We start from the raw sequence: 17,879 nt of genomic DNA, 5'->3' as shown, positions 1-17,879 counted from the left end.
AAAAACTCAGCTATAGGCAGAGGATAAGGTTTACTGCAATGCTTTATCTCCAAAGCAGTGATTACATTCCTGCCTTGTCAAGTCACCTTTAATCCTGTGTAGAGGTCTCTGTGCAGTCGCTCCATGATCAGCAGCACAGCAATGCTCGAGCCGCCTGCGTAGGTGTGATCGATCACAGAACCGTGCAGGTCCACCAGACGCTCGTGTTTAGGTAGAGTCCTGAAGTAACACACAACCAAAGGGAAAGGACATTTTCTGTTACCAACTCCCTATATTTATTATTATAATATTATTGGTACATGTTATTGCAGCTCGTAATCCTGTGTTCTTCATATTTACGACAGCTGGAGCAGATAAGTCTCATTAAGTCACTTGGAACTACATTCAGGGTTCGTACGCATTCTTCAAGGTCAAATTCAAGCAGTTTTCAAACATTTTTAAGGATCATTTTCAAATGTTTCCAGTACAGCACCTTATTGCTTGAGTATAATACATATCTACAAGAATACATATGGACCTAGTCACGTAGCCTGTTTTCAACTTTTCCATCTATTTGGTCTCATAACTTTTGAACAAATTGCACTAACCTTTTGCAAATTACATCAATTGAAAGGTAAGAAATAGACCTTTAAAACATTTAATATGGCCAAATATGTCAGATTAGTTTTTGTCAGTCAAAACAGGGAAAAACCTAAAAGTGACAGACTCACAAAAAAGCACAGGCTATTTTGACACCAAAAAGTAAATGGTCATAACATGCTGTGCCTGGGTGATATTTTCTTGTTGAATACATATAAATGTTTCAAAATATAGTCTTGAATACAATAGTTTTGACACTCTAAACTTTTTATTACCAGTTATGAAAAAAAATCTGAAGTAAAAGGTAAAGCGACAGACTCACAAAACTGGGTCACTGGGCAATCCTTATAAATGCAATACATTTACTGAGCGAGACTTCCACATTTTATATGTCACCAATTATTTCACCACAGCTTAACAAAAAGAGTAAATAATAAATATCATTATAAAAATAATATTGTATTACTTTCAAAAACATTATTATATAATATTTAAGATTGAAAAAAGAATAAAAAATATCTTGGATATAAGAAGAAATTATGTTAACGGTTGACAGTTTATTGAAACAATATTTTTTTTCTGCAAAATAAAAAATATTAATATTACAATAAAACATTAAATTATAAAACAATGAAAAAGCATAAAACTGCAAGATTACCATTTGCTGTGTGTCAGCTGTTGTAATTATAGATTGATAGAGTCCCAATTTGACATTTCAGGTGACCACCATCTTGGCTGAGGCTAAAAAATGACGAACTCACAAACAATTTTTTTTTTTTTTTTTCAATTAAATTATGTAAAATGTGAAAATATAATATGCCCATCTTTTTATACATGTCGAAAGGACCACTTTCATGCATTTTCAAATTTGTAGTGGTATTTTAAGTGGTTTAAAAAAATATATAATTAAGTGTTTAAATATAAAAATTAAAAGAAAACCAAGTTTTATCCAAAAAAAGGGAAGCCACTTAGCGTTCTTCAGACACAAGAAACAAATATTAAGATAAAAATTTACCTGAAGTCGACCTGAGAACACCTGCGAATGTTTTTTTTTGACATGAAGTTGTATTTTTCTAAATGTATCACCTCTCTGTAAGTAGCTTTGGCTTGCCATAACCAGGCAGAGTTAATATTAAAAATAAATAAATCACAGTATTGGAATTACAAACACTTAAACTAAAATTCAAGCACTTTTCAGACCTTGAAAACACAACAATGAAATTCAAGCATTTTCAAGGATTTCAAGCACCTGTATGAACCCTGTATGTACTGATGTGTGCACAAAACAGCCTTTGGGAATGGAAAGTCATAATTAATTGGGTGGAGTCTGACATTTACAACAAGGCACCTTTCAAACCCAGTGACAGTTCTGCTTTTGATGGATGTTACCGTTTCTGAAAACCTTTCCCATGCATACCTCTGGAGTGTCACGAAAATGCAGTGCTGTCTTTGAGAGCTTAACTACTTTAAAAGTGTCTTTGTTTGTGTATGTGTGTGCTGTTTTTACACTCTTCCTTGCTTTAACCTACAGAGTTCTACAAAGGCTATGTGTAGTAAGCGACATCTTTCCAGTCGATACTCCCTTGTTTTTCCATTTAGTTTCGTGGCTTCTTGATGATTACTGATTGTAATAATTCTAGAAAAAAATTCAATAAAAACTAAAATTAACTAACTGAACTGAACTTCCTCATTCACCTTGTGTAGTGAAACTCCAACGCGAGGTCGTTCCAGTGTTTATCGTCGGGCGGTACCACAGACTTTAATGCACATGGGTAGTGTCCTCCCCAACTGTCACAAAAGTACACGACTCCATACTGGCCTCGACCCAACTCTCGCCCGAGCTTTGGCTTGCCTGTCAGAAAACAATGAGTCATCTATTTACTTCAAACCAAAAAGAAAGTGCTTGTACATTGTTTGAGTGCAAGTTTACTTTGTCAGGCAGAGGTTTGACACTGTGCAGGTGCTTAATGGCATCTTGAAACAATTTACTGACGTGATTTAAGTAGTTTTGTGGCAGTGTGTGGATCCCCTTCAGTGGAGGGTTTGGTGGTGACTCACCATGCAGCAGCACATCCCTGAGGGAGCGGCTCTCCAGAGACAGACGGGCCAGACGAGGGGCGTGGTCCTTCCTCACACGAAGCCACAGGTCCTCAGTTCGCTCCAGACGCCCCGTGTGTCCTTCCTCCAACTACAAACATTAAAAAAACACAAATAAAAACTGAGAACTACTCATACAGGATTGGTAAATTTATTCTCTGTCTTCTAACTAATGTAAATTGCCCTTTAGAAAATGGTGTTGTCTTTTGAACACTGAAAAGAGCAAATAAATGATCATTAAATCAAGGTAAAGGTACACAACTGTATGTGATGAGTGTGCTCTTTTCAGACTTTGGTAGTTATATAAAGTAGATAAGTTTAAAAGCATAAATATTACATTTTTCATGTTTTTTTACTATGCTCCTGCTGCATCGTGGCCCTTAGAGTTTTGCAGTTTCAGTCTTCTGTATGTGCTGTACATGTCAAAACTGACAATAAAGCTGACTTCGATATGAAGCACACAAGTGGGACATTCATGCTGTCATTTACTCATATCTCATCTGTGGGATTTGTGACACGTCATTGTATTGTGAGTTTTTAATCATACAATTATACAAGCCTCAACTCTGACAACGTTTAAGGCCAAGCTGAAAACACTTCTTTTTAGCTCTGCATATGGCAACTGAATTGGTTTTATCTGAACTCTTCTTTTGTCGTAACTATTTTTTTTAATAATCTGTTTAAAGTTCAGTCTTTTATCTTTATTGTTGTCTGTGTATTTATAACTTGTCTTTTATAGTTTGTAAAGCACTTTGAATTACCCTGTGTATAAATTGTGCTATACAAATAAACTTGCCTTGCCAACGGTCATATCATTATTCAGATTTGGGGCCGTGCAGCCGATAATGTATAGCAGATAGCAGTATATAGATATAATTGTTGAATCAAACTATGACCTGAAAAAAAAAAAAAAGAGTTGTATATTTATTTTTGGTGGAACTTGGGGGAATGTCTTTCAGAACACTACAGCCACATTTATATTCTTGGCATACTTTTACTTTTTGTTTCTATTATTCATTAGCTCAGTTTCTACTTCAAGGCTCCCAGAAATATACAAAGCAAAACATCATTTCCTCTGTTAAACTGGGACAATGAAAACAAGCACATGTGACAGCATTAAGAGTAAAGAATTAGTGGGCATGGAAATATAGTCAGTGATGTGACCCACGATGTCTGTCATGTGAGGATTGTCATCAGAGCATTCTGACTAAAACCGATTGGTCAAGGATACCACAACAGGAGCTGAAGACATTTACATATTGGAGCTTCAAAAGAGAAATGATTCAACTAAAAAGACATGAAATTCTACAGTGTGAACTCAGTGGGAGGAGTAAAAAGAGAAAGAAAAAGTTTGTGATCCATTTGAATTGTCTTTCTATGTAACTATTACCTAAACCATGATTAGTTTTCTAAACTAGATAAAGGAAACACAGTTGAACAAATGATCGAAAAGCATTATATGTTCAGTTATTTATATGTAATACTAAATATAATCCAATCCTAAATATTTGTATGTGGCAAGAATATGTAAATTTGTTTTACAATACCTCTAAATGTTTATGGTAATTGTTTATCAGGGTTGAACATCAGTTTGTAAGGACATTAGTCTGTTCCTGAGTAAAGAATATCTTCAACCCATGGATAATGGTTGACTTCCTTTAAGTAATTCCCCGTTTCAGGTTCTTCCACAGCATTTTTCTAGGATTAAGGTCAAGCCTTTGACTAAACCATCCTAAACATTACATTTATTGTGCTGTAAGATTTCCTTTGTACTACTTGTATTTAGGTGGCTGTCTCATTGTCAAAGTAACTTTTTTTTTAGCTTAAGTTCACAAATGCCTTGACATTTTACTGTAGAATTAACGATTCCAACACATCTAAAGGCAGCAAAACAGACCCTAACTTGGATACCACCGCCACCATGTTCCACAGATGGAATAAGGTTTTAATGTAGGAATGCAGTGTTTGGTCTGTACCAAACACACCGCTTCTCACTAAACCCAAAAGGTTCTGCTTTAGTCTCAGTTACCCACAGAACATTGTTCCCAGATGAATCGGGTTCATCCACATGGTGTTTAGTAAACAGAGGCCAACAGCAGTGAGCTCTGACAAGTACCCAGCTGTTGTTCTCAATGTTCTTTTGAACACCGACTTCAACCTTTGTTTCCTAGACATCACTGTGGGTTTGATAGTGCCTTCTGGACAAACATGCAGATAAATCTTTTTTTTTTTTTTTTTTTTTAACAATTTTACCTTTCCCTAAAAATGGGTTTACTCTATTATCTAGTAGAGCAAAATACTAATAATACGACACATGAAACCATTTTCCCTATGAACAGAAGAGTCTATAATTGTCAATTATTTGTGAAATCCTAATGCCAAAAAAAGAAAAAAATGGCTTGAAGAGGCCACAAGAGATAAATATGATATGAATATATCATATGATAAAAGAGGCAACGCATAGAAAAAGACATTAAATGACATTTGACAGTGGAAAAATCAATCATGTTCATTCATTAGCATTTGAATTATTTGTTTCATGTGTCAGTGACAGCATGTTTCTGTCACTAACATAATTTTTTTCATCGTTCTATTTGTAACAACTGAACTGACATTTCAGTAAAATGGATTTAATTCTACATTGGTTTGATGGTGGAAGAGTCAATCAAATTGTAGATATGGAAATTCATGGCATATTCCTGTAAATTTGGATCCTAGGGAGATAAAACATAGATTTAGCGTGTCGTCAGCAATTATTCTTATTTTCATAAACTACATAAAATACATGTACATTCTTACAGAAAGACTAAGACCAGAAATATTGGGAAATCCAATAACCTGAAGTGTTTAAAGACCACAAGGCCTCATTCATAGTTCTCAGTTCATGTCATATCATCTCCCTGCTGTCCTCTATCGAATTAAAAAAAGCTATTTTTGAAAAGCAATAAAACCAAATAAATGAAGACATATCTCAGTGCTCCTGCTGTCCTGCCACTAGCCAGCTCAGCATTTCTATTGGCAATAGGCAGGGACAAAGGGTTTAAGGTGAGTCAGCAGAAAATTCCCACAAACCTTTTGTTGTGGTCATGTGATCAATGGCACACACAATCCGAGCAGAATCCAGTGTTTATGATAAAACAGCAACAAGAAACAGCAGATGATGCAAATCAGTGATGGGTTTATGCAAAATGGTTTTAATGACTAATTTTGGATGATTTTTGGATGATTATTGACACATCCCCTCTCAAAGAAACCTTACAATGTTTTCCCATTAAAACCTAGTTTTTTCTCCTTCCTTTGTACATCATTTGTCACTGATGTTTGCACATTCACTTAATGTAGAGCTGCTCCAACCATATATTTAAGAAACATCAGTACAAGTAGGTCTGTCCACAGCTCAGCACAGACTTCATCTGTCAATAAAATACTTTTGTAAAACTGACATCAAACCCACTAGTGGCATGACACAGTGGAAATTATTTTCTATTTTTCTTTAAGATATAAATTAGCTTATGTTATACATTTATTAGACTTGTGCACTTGGTGTATATTGAATGTTTCCAACAATGCTGCAATTCAGAGAAGTCTTTCATTTTATTCAATGTAACTCCATTTCATTTGGTTGCCTTTCAGTGGCATCACATCCACTTTTAAAGCATTACTAACCTTAAACATAAAGGTAAAGTGATCCTAGATTACTCACATCCTCTACAACTACTACTACATCTTTAAAGTTGCAGCAACCAAAATCATAAGAAAAAAACAAAAAACAAAAAACACCAGAATATAAAAATACAGAGCTTCCCTCTGCAGCTCTCTCCTCTCGGTCCAAATTATGAGACTAAATATAAATCTACGAGTTCTAATGTCAGTTCATGCCATTACAGAAGATTATCTGACCTGTTATTCGTAAATAAAGCTGTCAATCATTTATTTAACCCTCCCCATGTGAAAACATAAGATTAGATAAAAAATCTACATAATAAGGTAGATTTTGCCTGAAACAGAGACAATGCAGAAGCCTCATGTCATCTCAGACCACTTGAATTACAACACGCTGAAAGGTGATTATTTTTTGCAGTGTCACTTCAAATGTCATCACTGCAGATTTAATAATTATTTTGAATGAGAGCCACCATAGTGACAGAAATTACATACTATGCAATTTAATAATCGGATAAATCATGTATCTTTTTCTACAAGATAGGGGTAAAGCTCATTTAAGCAAACTGAGAACTGACATTGAGAAAAATTGAGAAAAAAAAATGGAAGTTAACCTGACGCAGGGATGCTGCAAAGGCTTCATGGGAGCTGTTGAGTCGGGTCCTGAACTGGGAGCAGATGCTTCTGGCCAGTTTAGCAGCACTGAGGCTTTCTATGGCATCCTGGGCCACTTTCCGCTTCCACTCTGGAGTAATAGCAGGAGGGTTCACGAAGGTTATCCTGTGGATTATCTAGAAAAGACACAAAATAAATGAACAAGACATTTTTGATATTTTAAAAAAAAGTCACAGATCATGAATTCTGGCAGAGGAGACGCTCACCTTTTTTTTTTTCTTTTGTTCAGACAAGGTATAATTTTAGATGTTACCTGCTCACAGTCAAAATTTTCAAGCAGGTAACATCAAAAACTATACCTTGTCTGAACAAAAGAAAAAAAGAAAAGTATAATTACAATAACAGAAGACAAAATGAATGTCATTAGCCTGATGCTCACCTGTTTGATTTGCTCCCAGACAAGTCGTGTTACAGATGACCCTGAATGAAAGGTGACCTCCACGTGATAGGCAGCATTTAATAACTGTAGCAGATGGAAAACAGTGTGAACATGTAGGAAAGGCCACTGCTTAAGTTATGCTCAGTATGTTGTAATGTGTACATGTGTGTCACTTTCTGACCGCTTTGGTTTGTTTTTCTTCTGTTTGCCTTTTTGCAATCCCACTGTTAGTTCACACTTGAGTTTTTCTTCTCTGTTTGTTTATGATACTGGGATGTAAGTTCATGTAGATAATTAGTAGAGGCCAAAACATCTCCCATGGTTACCCTCCAAACATTTGAAGTGAATACAAAAGATGAACAGTGTGCAAGATTTTTTTCTTTCTATTCTTTTCTTTCTAAACATTGAATCCGGCTGTTGTTATTGTTCCTAATTCCAAGTTTTTCTTAGACCACAAGAATTTTAATAAATATTGCTTACACTAAATCAAGTGTCTTGCATTCCCTAAATCCACACTAAATGTGTTAACTACATTTGCACAAACCTGTTTGAGGTGATTGGAAGTAATATTGTGGACAGAAGATTCAATATGCGACTTCTCCAGACTGTTGAGACATCGCTCCAGAGTCCCTACGAAGCTCTCCCTCAAATAGTCCACAGAGCTGATGAGCTTATTTGCCACAGCCTGATTCAGACGAAGCACTATCAGCTCCTGGATCTGATGGATGCAAGATTTGATCTCCTTTGACGTAACAGGCTCTCCATTGGTTGTTACAATTATGTCTGCAGTCAAAGAAAATTATTTGTCAAGTTAATGCCTTGTCCTTGAACAACTGGCAGAATTAGATCTAATGTATGACTGTTACTGTGACAGTCATTTGATGTTGAACAAAAGTCCATTTCACAAGCAGAGAATTTATATTTTATAATGAAATAACTACAAAAACAAACAATTTAGAGTGAATTGTCACAAGCTAAAATAACTTAATTTTAAAGAGTTTCATGGATTGCAGTGGATCTATGCAAGTTGTGCAAGGTGAATTAAAAATAAAATGAGTAAAACATAAGCTCCTGGCCTTAAATTAGTTGGCAGCATATACAGACAAAATGAACAGACAACAGGCAGAACAACAATAAACTGTGGTCAATATAGTGGAAAAATAATGAGTGGTTTTCCACATCAGCTCCAGAGTTGAAATTAAATTGAATGCATTAAATGCAAGGCCATAAATAAAACAATTATAGTTAGATATTTACTCTCTTCTGTTAAATATTTTCAAATTTGCAGTGCACAGTTTTCTACATTTTGTTTCAATCCAAGTGAATTCTTCATATTGGAGCAATTGTCACATTTTATCTCCACATTTTTCCTGCTGTACCAGGTTGTCAAATTTGCATTGGATTTTATTTGGTAAACTTAACCTACATATTAATCAAAAAGTGGAAATAGAAAACTTTAAAACTGGCCTCAGAGGCAAAACTGGAAGGAAACAGCCAAAAAGAAAAGGAGCTTTTCTCAGCTTCTAAAGGATGAGTCAGTGCTAAACTCTGTGAACAGATTGTGAAATAGAGCTGGCTCAGCCACGGCCCTGCAGGTTGCACCAAAGACTTTAAAGAAACAGACTTTGAGTAAAGCCTGCTACATACTCTGCAAGAACAGAGACATTTGTTAATTTCTTCGAGGTGGCAAGAACAAGAACAAAGTTCATTCTTGCCAGAACATTTCATATTTTACGAGAAACTCAAGTGCCAAACTCCCAGGAGGTATACTCTGCTTTTCCACATTAACCATGCCCACTTCAAATTTCTGACCAATCACACAATAGTTCTTGGACATGGCACAAGAAAAACGTTCTGATGGTGTGTTGGGGCTGCGGTGTGGTAGCCCTGGGAGCAAGAAGAAATTTCTCTGTTCTTCGGAATATTTAGCAGGCTTCACACACAGCCTACAGACAGGTGTCCATTTTTGTCTCTCACAGAAATGAATCAACAAAAACTAGAAAAGCACTCTGAGAGCGCAGACCTCCGCCAAGACAAATCAGTCCCCCCACCCCCACCCCATCACCACCAAAATTGAATCATTCGTTCCTTGTGCCAGTATCAACATTTCCTGAAAATTTCATCCAAATCAGTCCAGAACTTTTTGAGTTATCTTGCTAACAGGCAAACAAACAAAAATCCCCACGCCCAATCACCACCAAAATTTAATCATTTGTTCCTTGTGCCAGGATCAACATTTTCTGAAAATTTCATGAAAATCCATCCATAACTTTTTGAGTTATCTTGCTAACAGACAAACAGACAGACAAACCCTGATGAAAACATAACCTCCGTCGTTTCACTTGGTGGGGGTAATAATACATTTAAGACAAAGCAAAAATAAAAGTGAAATAACCGTATGTACCATCATTATCAAAACAATAAAACACAAAGCAACAGAATCAACGTTACTAGAGTTCATGAGAAGAAAATTTCATTTTCTGACTTCCCAGAATCTCAAATTTGGAAACACGGGACTAAAGGCAATGTTTCCAATTGGAAATACAAAACATCTTTTCTGCAAACTTACCATTCATCATAATTTGTAATAGTTAAAGATTAAAGATTCCAGAACAGCCTGTATCTTATCAAAGAGGGACAGACCAGTTGACATCAGTCCACATCCTTTTTAAGTGAATAAATGGATTGCAATTTGCCTTCACCTCCTTCATTTGTGAGTTGTGGTTTTTATCTGGAGACAAGATAAACTTCTAAAGTCAGTCCACTAAACTGAACACAATGACCCTGTTGTCACATAACTACAGGCGTTTTGAACAATGAAATAAGTATATAGTGTTTTATTAAGTTATAATTTGAAGAATGTGAAATGCTAACATAAAGCGGAGTTCATTCCTATACTTTTAAACGTGGTACTTGGTGTGGTAAGTTATCTTATCTATGACTTTCTTACAGAAAATCTGATGTCTAGACAACTGCACAGAAGCCCATACGTGAAAAATGACTCACAGCACATGATAAACTAAATGATGTCATAATACACTACTTAGTTCATGTAAATCCTGGCCTTCTTGCAAGAAATAAATCAGACATCACAATCTTCATTAGTGATCTTCTTATGCACTTTCAGATTCGTAATTGCATATATTTTGATAAATATTTTCCTCAGAAACACTGATTTAACACTGATTTTTTCCTCATTGGTGTTTTCTAACCCTGTGTTTCATGTTTTTGTCAAAACAAAATCAAATTTCATTAAACCTACAACCCATTTAAGAAAACCCCACACAAATGATGGGAGGTAAACAACACAGTTTTATCTCAGGAGTACTTGTACTTACGTTATTGGAATGAAGATTCAATCTTTGGTGGTTGTGTGTGCGTCTTATTTTATTTTAGTTGAGGATCTACCTCAGTTTCAAAAAGGTTTATAGCCTAATCATAAGGATGCACATTATAGATATGACCAATATAGTTATTCTGTTATCAATTTGTCTGTATTCCTAAAAGGTTTGTTCTCATAAGTGGAATTCCACCTCCAGGGCATGTAAAAAACCAACACGAACAAAGTTATTTTTAAAAAAGCACACACACAAAGAACAGAGTGAAGAGAGGAAAGGCCATTACTAATACTTAAGTGTCATGACACTGACCTGTGAACTCCAGGTTGGCAGCGTCCTCGAGCAACTGCTCTTTCATGCTGCTGAGTGTCTCCACAATCATCTCCTTCATTTCCTCCTGTTTGCGGTTGGCGATGGCCATGAGGGAAGTGAACAGTTCACCCTCTTTCTCACGCGTGTACTCCAGTCTGCGGGGTGTTATCTGCAGGTCCCGCTGCATGTCAAACGCCTGAAAAAGGAGCAGAGAGCATAAAGGTCTGATGGGGATTTTCAGAGGGCATGTTGGGTGAAAGCAGTAACACATTCACGAACATACAGTGACCATGAACAGTCCTCTGACCTGGTTGATGAAAAGATCGAGGCAGCGACAGTGGAGCCCATTGAGCAGGTTGGCAGCCTCCACCTGCTGGTTTTGAAGTACTTGTCGTGCAAAAGGAACCAGCAACCGATGCAGTCTTTCAAAGGCCTCACCCAGCATGCTCTGGGGCTTGGCGCCAGGGGTGGGCATCTGTGTAGGTGCACCACAGGAGCAGTTTCCTGCTGGGCTATTAAGTAAACCAAGGGAGACCAGCTGCTTGTGCAGGGGGCTCTTCTCCTTGTCCTTGTCCTTCTCAGTGCGGCGGCCGGGCTCCGGGGAGGCTGCTGGCATCGTGTCAGGAACACGGATAAAACAGAAAGGAAATGGGAGCATCTCTTTGACCTTCCACAGCTCAGCCACCTGTTCTGAGCTCAAGGAGTCCTGGTTGATGGCGTAGAGTATGATGGGGATCACACCACGAGTGTAGTCTTCCAGGGCTTCTTCTATGGGCTGGACACTCGGACAAGGCACCACCATGACCTTCGCTTCCTAAGGACAAAGCAAAAATAATACAAGGAATAAAATATTACTTTTAATTCAGGACAAAAACTATTTAGGAAATTATTACAAAAATACAAGTGTAGAATATGATGACATTTTTAAAAGTTGGAAAAGTTGGACCGCAGTATAAAGTCTTCTTCAGTACATCCCAAAGATTCTCAATGGATAGTGTGAAACAGTGTGAAAATAATGCCTCAAGCTCCCTGAACCTCTCTTTCACAAGCTTCATGAGCCTGACAAATCCTGGCAATGATCTCTATCAAAGTGCTGGTTGTTAAAGAAATAAGAAGCTACTCACTGCATCAGTTTGGGATAAATAACATTTACTTTCATTCTATGTTCTGTTGCTTTGTTAATGTTTAAGTGGGATTGGCAGTTATGGAAAATGAATGAATGAATGAATGTTTAAGTCATGGGCTCCAAATGACTATTGGTAAGAATATTTTCGATCACTTCGGGCATGTTCTTTCACACAGCAGAGATTCCAGCAGTTTCCCTGCACAAGCAAACATAGTGGAGAGTTAACATGACACAGAATGGGGTAATTCTGATCAGTAACTGTTTATATGGAGCCAAATAAAAGAAAAGAAATATGTAAAGTAAGGAAATCAATTTGGTAATTTTATTTAGAGAATACTTACTGTGAAATAACCCATCAAATTGCATGATAGTTTTTTGGTGTCACAAGCAAAACATCCATCATTTCCTTTCTACATACTCTGTCAGAGATCGACTTCTGCACCTTTGCTTTTCAAATGAAAGGTTGTATGAAATCTACTCCGTAATGGTTATAATAGTAGTTATTTTCAGATTCAGGGTTTAAATATGTAGTTGACAGCTATAAGTACCAATCTCTGACAAAATTCCAATCCTACTGCTCTAGTCTGTGTCCCATAGTCCCATTATTGAGACTAGTGGCATTGTACCCGTTGTGCCATTGTACAATAGCATGAGAGGCAAAAATCGCCCAGCATACCTCACAACATTTGAATTTGGACATAAAATTGTGCCTAGAAGATAGTCAGGTAATGTTTGTATTCATTTGGCGAGTTTGGCGGTGATCGGGCCTGTGAAGGTCTGTGGTGAGCTCAAACTTGGTCCGAGGTGAGCTGGGACCTGGTCTGTGGTGAGCTGGGACCCTGTCTGTGGTGAGCTTGGACCCATTCCAAGGTAGTGTGTGTGTGTGTGTGTGTGTGTGTGTGTGTGTGTGTGTGCGTGTGTGCGTGCGTGCGTGTGTGTGTGCTATCAGCATTCTACCCGTGGTGCCATTGTACGATAGCATGAGAGGCTAAAATCACCCAGAATACCTCACATTTGAATATAGGGACATAAAATTGTGTCTAGTAGATAGTCAGGTAATGTTTCTATTCATTTGGCGAGCATGGCAGCAATCGGGCCTGTGAAGGCTGAGGAAAATCCATACAAACACCCTCCTGTGCTGCCACATCGATCGGACACCGGACGCTGGACACAGAACGTGCATTATAGTAGGATAATTTGGCTTCATTTTTCCATAATGACTTAACATCACCAGATCATCTATCTTTATATCTAGTCTTTTGGTTTGGACAAAGAAGAGAGAGCTGTAGAGGGAAGTTCTGGAATTTCTTTTCCTTCAAGTTCTGCTTTCTCAAGCTTTAATGTGACATTAAAATTACATCTAAGAATTTGGCTTTTATTTATGATATTCTTTTCCTCCACCGCACACCAAAATGAAGGTCAATGGATTTGCGCTCGTAATGTACAAAGCAAAGATCTTGGCAGATATATTTACAGAAGCACAATATTTATGAGGAATAAAATATTAATAACTGTTTTCATTAGTGTATACATTATGAAAATATGTGACAAATGTTTTTGATTCTTTACACTGACTGATGACTTTACATCTACAGAGGATATATCACTTGAGGCTTCATCCACATCTCTGACATTTTATGGTTTAAACTACAATGTTTTATCTTATAGGCTAATGTCCGAGTTACTGCATCATCCTTTAGGACTTTTTTCTTCTTTAGTCTAGAAGTACGGTATAAACATGACTGCTTCATTATTAAAATGTTCTACAGTATTTATAATGCCTAAACTCTTCGACCTCCTCACATGAAAAACACCATTTATGTCAATGATTTCGATTTATTCAGACACTGTATGTTTGTGCTACCAGATGGCATAAGGGCATCCACATCAAAAGGAAGAAAAAATAAATTACATGCTTGTTCTACTTCTCAACGCATAAAGGCATGTAAATATTTGTGATGGCCTTGGGAAATGTCTGTGACAGGGCCAAAAAGTGACGCATGTAAAAGGTTTGTTTAACCCTTGATGAATAACAACTTTTCACAAAAATAGACTGGGAGAGATTTTCAGAGGGAGACTGTGACAGGGAAAAAGGCAGCTAGAGAAAAGAGGCAGAAATGACCAACCAACAACTACACAAAGGAGACAGTCAGTCCTGTCTCCAAGAAACAAGAGCCGGGCCCATCTGAACAGTCTCTCTGGAACAAAGATAGCCTGCAAACATTTGTTGCGACCAATCAAAACCAGTACAATGTTTGAATTGCCTTAATACAGTCAGTTTTCAACAACAACCCTTCAAAAGAAGGTCTGTGGGCTAGTTTGAAGTTACTACTTTGTTTTTCCATTTGCCTTTAGGACTATTACTGTCTAACACACTTATACAAGGTCACCACTAATGACTGTGTAACGAATTAGACATTTCTTTTAATAGCCGATTTTAAGCGCCACTGCTAAAATCACACCTGTCTGGTAACAAGCAGAAACAGACAGTCTGATGTGAATTCATGGAGCAGAGGCAATAAACACAACAGAATATGTACCACAAAAGCATTTTAGACATGTGGCGAAAGGTTAGCACCTTTAGCGTCCTCTGGGTTACTGCATTCTTAAGTTGAGGTTGCATTGAAGCATGGGAAACCTCAGGATAAGGCTAATTAGTGCGGTGGTTGTCTTCGGAGGCCTCTAAAGCAGAGCGCTGTGATTGTGGCAGTAGAGTGTGAATCTCACAGAGAGCAGAGAGATTCTGTGGCTTCATTTACTCTGACCTAAACATGCTAATGTTTTTTTTTTTTCATTCATCTACACCATAAAGCCCAGAGGGACACTGCTGTAGTTTCTGACAAGGCTATGTTTAGTGCATGACAACTCAAATTAGAACTACTGCTATTGTATGAAAGCATCGATCAAAGCCGCTCAAACAAATTTTTTCATTAACAAAGAAACAGACTTAAGGAAAAGAATATTTTTAAATATATTAAATCATACTGGTGCTTTTGTCTCTATCCCTCACCGAGTGTGTCAGCAATCAATTATTTCTCTGATGATAGCCGTAGCACCAAAATCTCTAATCCTCTCTAAGTGTTGTGACAAGTGAGTTGTCACAACACTTGTTTTTCAGCAACTTAAGATTTTTGACCAAAATAATACTCTGTGTGTCTATTTGACTGTGACTTTAGTCACATATGAAAATTAACAGAGTTATAAGTGACTGTCTAAACCTCTACATTTTCTGTTTTGTTGAGATAACACTTAATTTGAAGCAGCCAGAAAAAATGTATGCCATTTTTGGTTAAATTTACCATGAGAGATTATGAAAACTATGGTTTTCAACAAAATATGATTTAAAATATCCTAATGTAATAAAATTTTGTTTCAACTTTAATTAATTTAGTAATTGTGTACTAATTGTATTAAGTGTTTAACTGGTGGTGAGCAGAAAAGTAGTAACCAGGTCTTGTTCAGGCTCCACAAAATACACATTTGCGCTTTCAAACTGAAAACAGAATAAACTTCATCATAGCCTGAACAACTAGTGTCCCAGGACCCAGCTAAAACCATGGCAACTTCATCACAGCAAAGGGTTTGGGATTTTTTTTACATGACCTAGTCATGTGAATCGCACCAGACCAGTGGCATTACGTAAGGGGGCAGGGCAAGTGGGCCGCCCTGAAGCAGAGCTGGGCCTAGTTTCTGGGGCAGTGTGATGCTCTCTGAGGACCCTTGGTCTAAAGGATTAAGGACTAATTTCCACGTGTCACACATGATAAGAACTGACTACAATCCTCGCACCATGCTAAATCCATTCATTCCAACAAGATATTGTAATTTCCAGGTTGCGCTGACTGAATACCAGCATGAACACTGTCTGAGAACCACTGTGAGCAATAACTCCTCCTTCAACACAACTTAAAGAGTAGCCTGTGCATGTGCTTAAAGACATGCCCCAAACATGAACAGAAGAAAAATTATTAGAAAAGAATGTATTACTAAACAGTTGCACAAATCAGGTGAAACACTGAACAACAATAATCAGCTCTACTCAGTAATCTGTTTGTGAGCTAAGCCACATGTGAACAGAAAGGACTGTTCAAACTGAAGACACAGATGAAGAAAAACACTTTCCTTTTTTGCAGTACTACAAACTAAAAAATCCACCACCCAAAATAAACACAAGATTAGTACCAAGCCTCGCAGGTAACTAATTTTTTTCATTGTCGTGTATTACGCCAAGGCCAGACTTAGACATGGACAATCTTCAGTCGTGGATGAAAAGACTCAGTTTTACCATGTCATCTTGGTAAGAGTCTTTGTGTTTATCTGTCATTTCTTAAGAACACGTTCACTGACATGTTCAAACAAAATGGAACCCAACCACACTGCCCTCAGTTTCGTCGGACACTAAACAACCAAAGCAAACAAAGACCCAAGAACTCCCTGAATCCTGGACAAACTTCAATCTGCAGATGAATCTCAGAGACAAATTTTACTCAATTTAGGTTAAGTCTACAGTTGGCAAAAATTAGGGGGAAAAAAATGTGAAAATACCCTCCCCCTGAAGCTCTCTATATTTATCAGCATAGGTTGAACACAACTAAGAGGTGCAGAAGTCTTGATTACTATCAAACTGCCTTAGGTATAATATAGCCCCTTTCCCCCATTGTCCCGGGAACTTTTACTACCAGGAACTTATTTAGCTAGGTAAAAGAATTCCAGCTGAACTTCTCTTGAGGGTATTTGGTATACATTCGACAAGGTCCAGGCTCTTTTGAGTATATTTGCTGAATAAGCTCTTTAACATATTCAGGTGGACAGACATATGATTGCAATGCGCTTGTAGGAGCACGCTAAATACTCTCAGCTTGGTAGAAACGCGCCAAGGTTTTTCAAAGTTCCTGGTAAAGTAAAAGTTGCTGGAAAAGCACCTGCAGTGAAAAAGGGGCTCATAATGAAGAGTTGCAAGTACAGTTGTCCTCACTATAACGCGGTTCACCTTTCGCAGTCTCGCAGATTTTTTTTTGTGTAATTCTGCATGCTTTTTTTTTTACAGTGTATGAACGCACACTGCATCCTGATTGGCTAAGGGAGAATCCACGCATTGTGTTCTGCGTCCTGATTGGCTAAGGGACTGTAGACCATTGTCAATCAATTTCCTCCGTGCCGTGTCTCCTGTACAGTACAGAATGCGTTCGGCTTGCCAAATTTATGTAAATGTTCGATCGCTAGCAGTGTGACTGAAGTGCTGTATGTTTGCAAGTTTTCTCCCCAACAAAACCCACAATGTTGACGAAACATTCTGCACTGACAAAGCCACCTGCTCGCACCCAAAAGGCAGAGGAAGATGCTAACTATCACACAAAAAGTTGGACTTCTGGACATGCTGAAGGAAGGTAGAAGTTACACAGCTGTATTCTATAATACCCTACTTATTTTTTTAAATCTACAAAGGTTTGAACTTTGAGAATGTTTAAACAAGGGAGAAATGTGAGAAAATGTTAATGCCTGTCTGAGAAAAGTGTATAAAGTGTGTGGTGAGGGGTTTTACAGCCTTAAAACATATATAATAATTGTACAAAATAAAGCTGACTACTTCGTGGATTTCCCTATTGTAGGTTATTTTTAGAATGTAACCCCCATGATAAATGAGGGACCACTGTAATAGCTTTTTCCCAATGAAAATATTGCTAACTGAAGTCCAGCCTACGCAAAATAC

The 17,879-nt window shown here is 37.4% G+C and overlaps 1 protein-coding gene across 2 annotated transcripts in view; it reads right to left on the bottom strand.

Annotated features, from left to right (window-relative positions):
- dstyk (dual serine/threonine and tyrosine protein kinase) overlaps nucleotides 1-17,879 on the bottom strand; it is a 30,067-nt gene that overhangs the window by 3,059 nt on the left and 9,129 nt on the right. For both annotated transcript variants that reach the window (XM_030133343.1, XM_030133344.1), the window contains 8 exons: nucleotides 11,351-11,857; nucleotides 11,044-11,239; nucleotides 7,938-8,176; nucleotides 7,394-7,477; nucleotides 6,954-7,130; nucleotides 2,638-2,767; nucleotides 2,275-2,431; nucleotides 87-219 (listed from right to left, as the gene is read on the bottom strand). In XM_030133343.1, coding sequence (XP_029989203.1) covers nucleotides 87-219; nucleotides 2,275-2,431; nucleotides 2,638-2,767; nucleotides 6,954-7,130; nucleotides 7,394-7,477; nucleotides 7,938-8,176; nucleotides 11,044-11,239; nucleotides 11,351-11,857 — 1,623 coding nt within the window. The remainder of the gene's footprint in view (nucleotides 1-86; nucleotides 220-2,274; nucleotides 2,432-2,637; nucleotides 2,768-6,953; nucleotides 7,131-7,393; nucleotides 7,478-7,937; nucleotides 8,177-11,043; nucleotides 11,240-11,350; nucleotides 11,858-17,879) is intronic.

Source organism: Sphaeramia orbicularis, chromosome 5 (genome assembly GCF_902148855.1).
Source record: "Sphaeramia orbicularis chromosome 5, fSphaOr1.1, whole genome shotgun sequence".
NCBI classification, from domain to species: domain Eukaryota; kingdom Metazoa; phylum Chordata; class Actinopteri; order Kurtiformes; family Apogonidae; genus Sphaeramia; species Sphaeramia orbicularis.
This window is presented reverse-complemented; position numbering and strand designations above follow the sequence as displayed.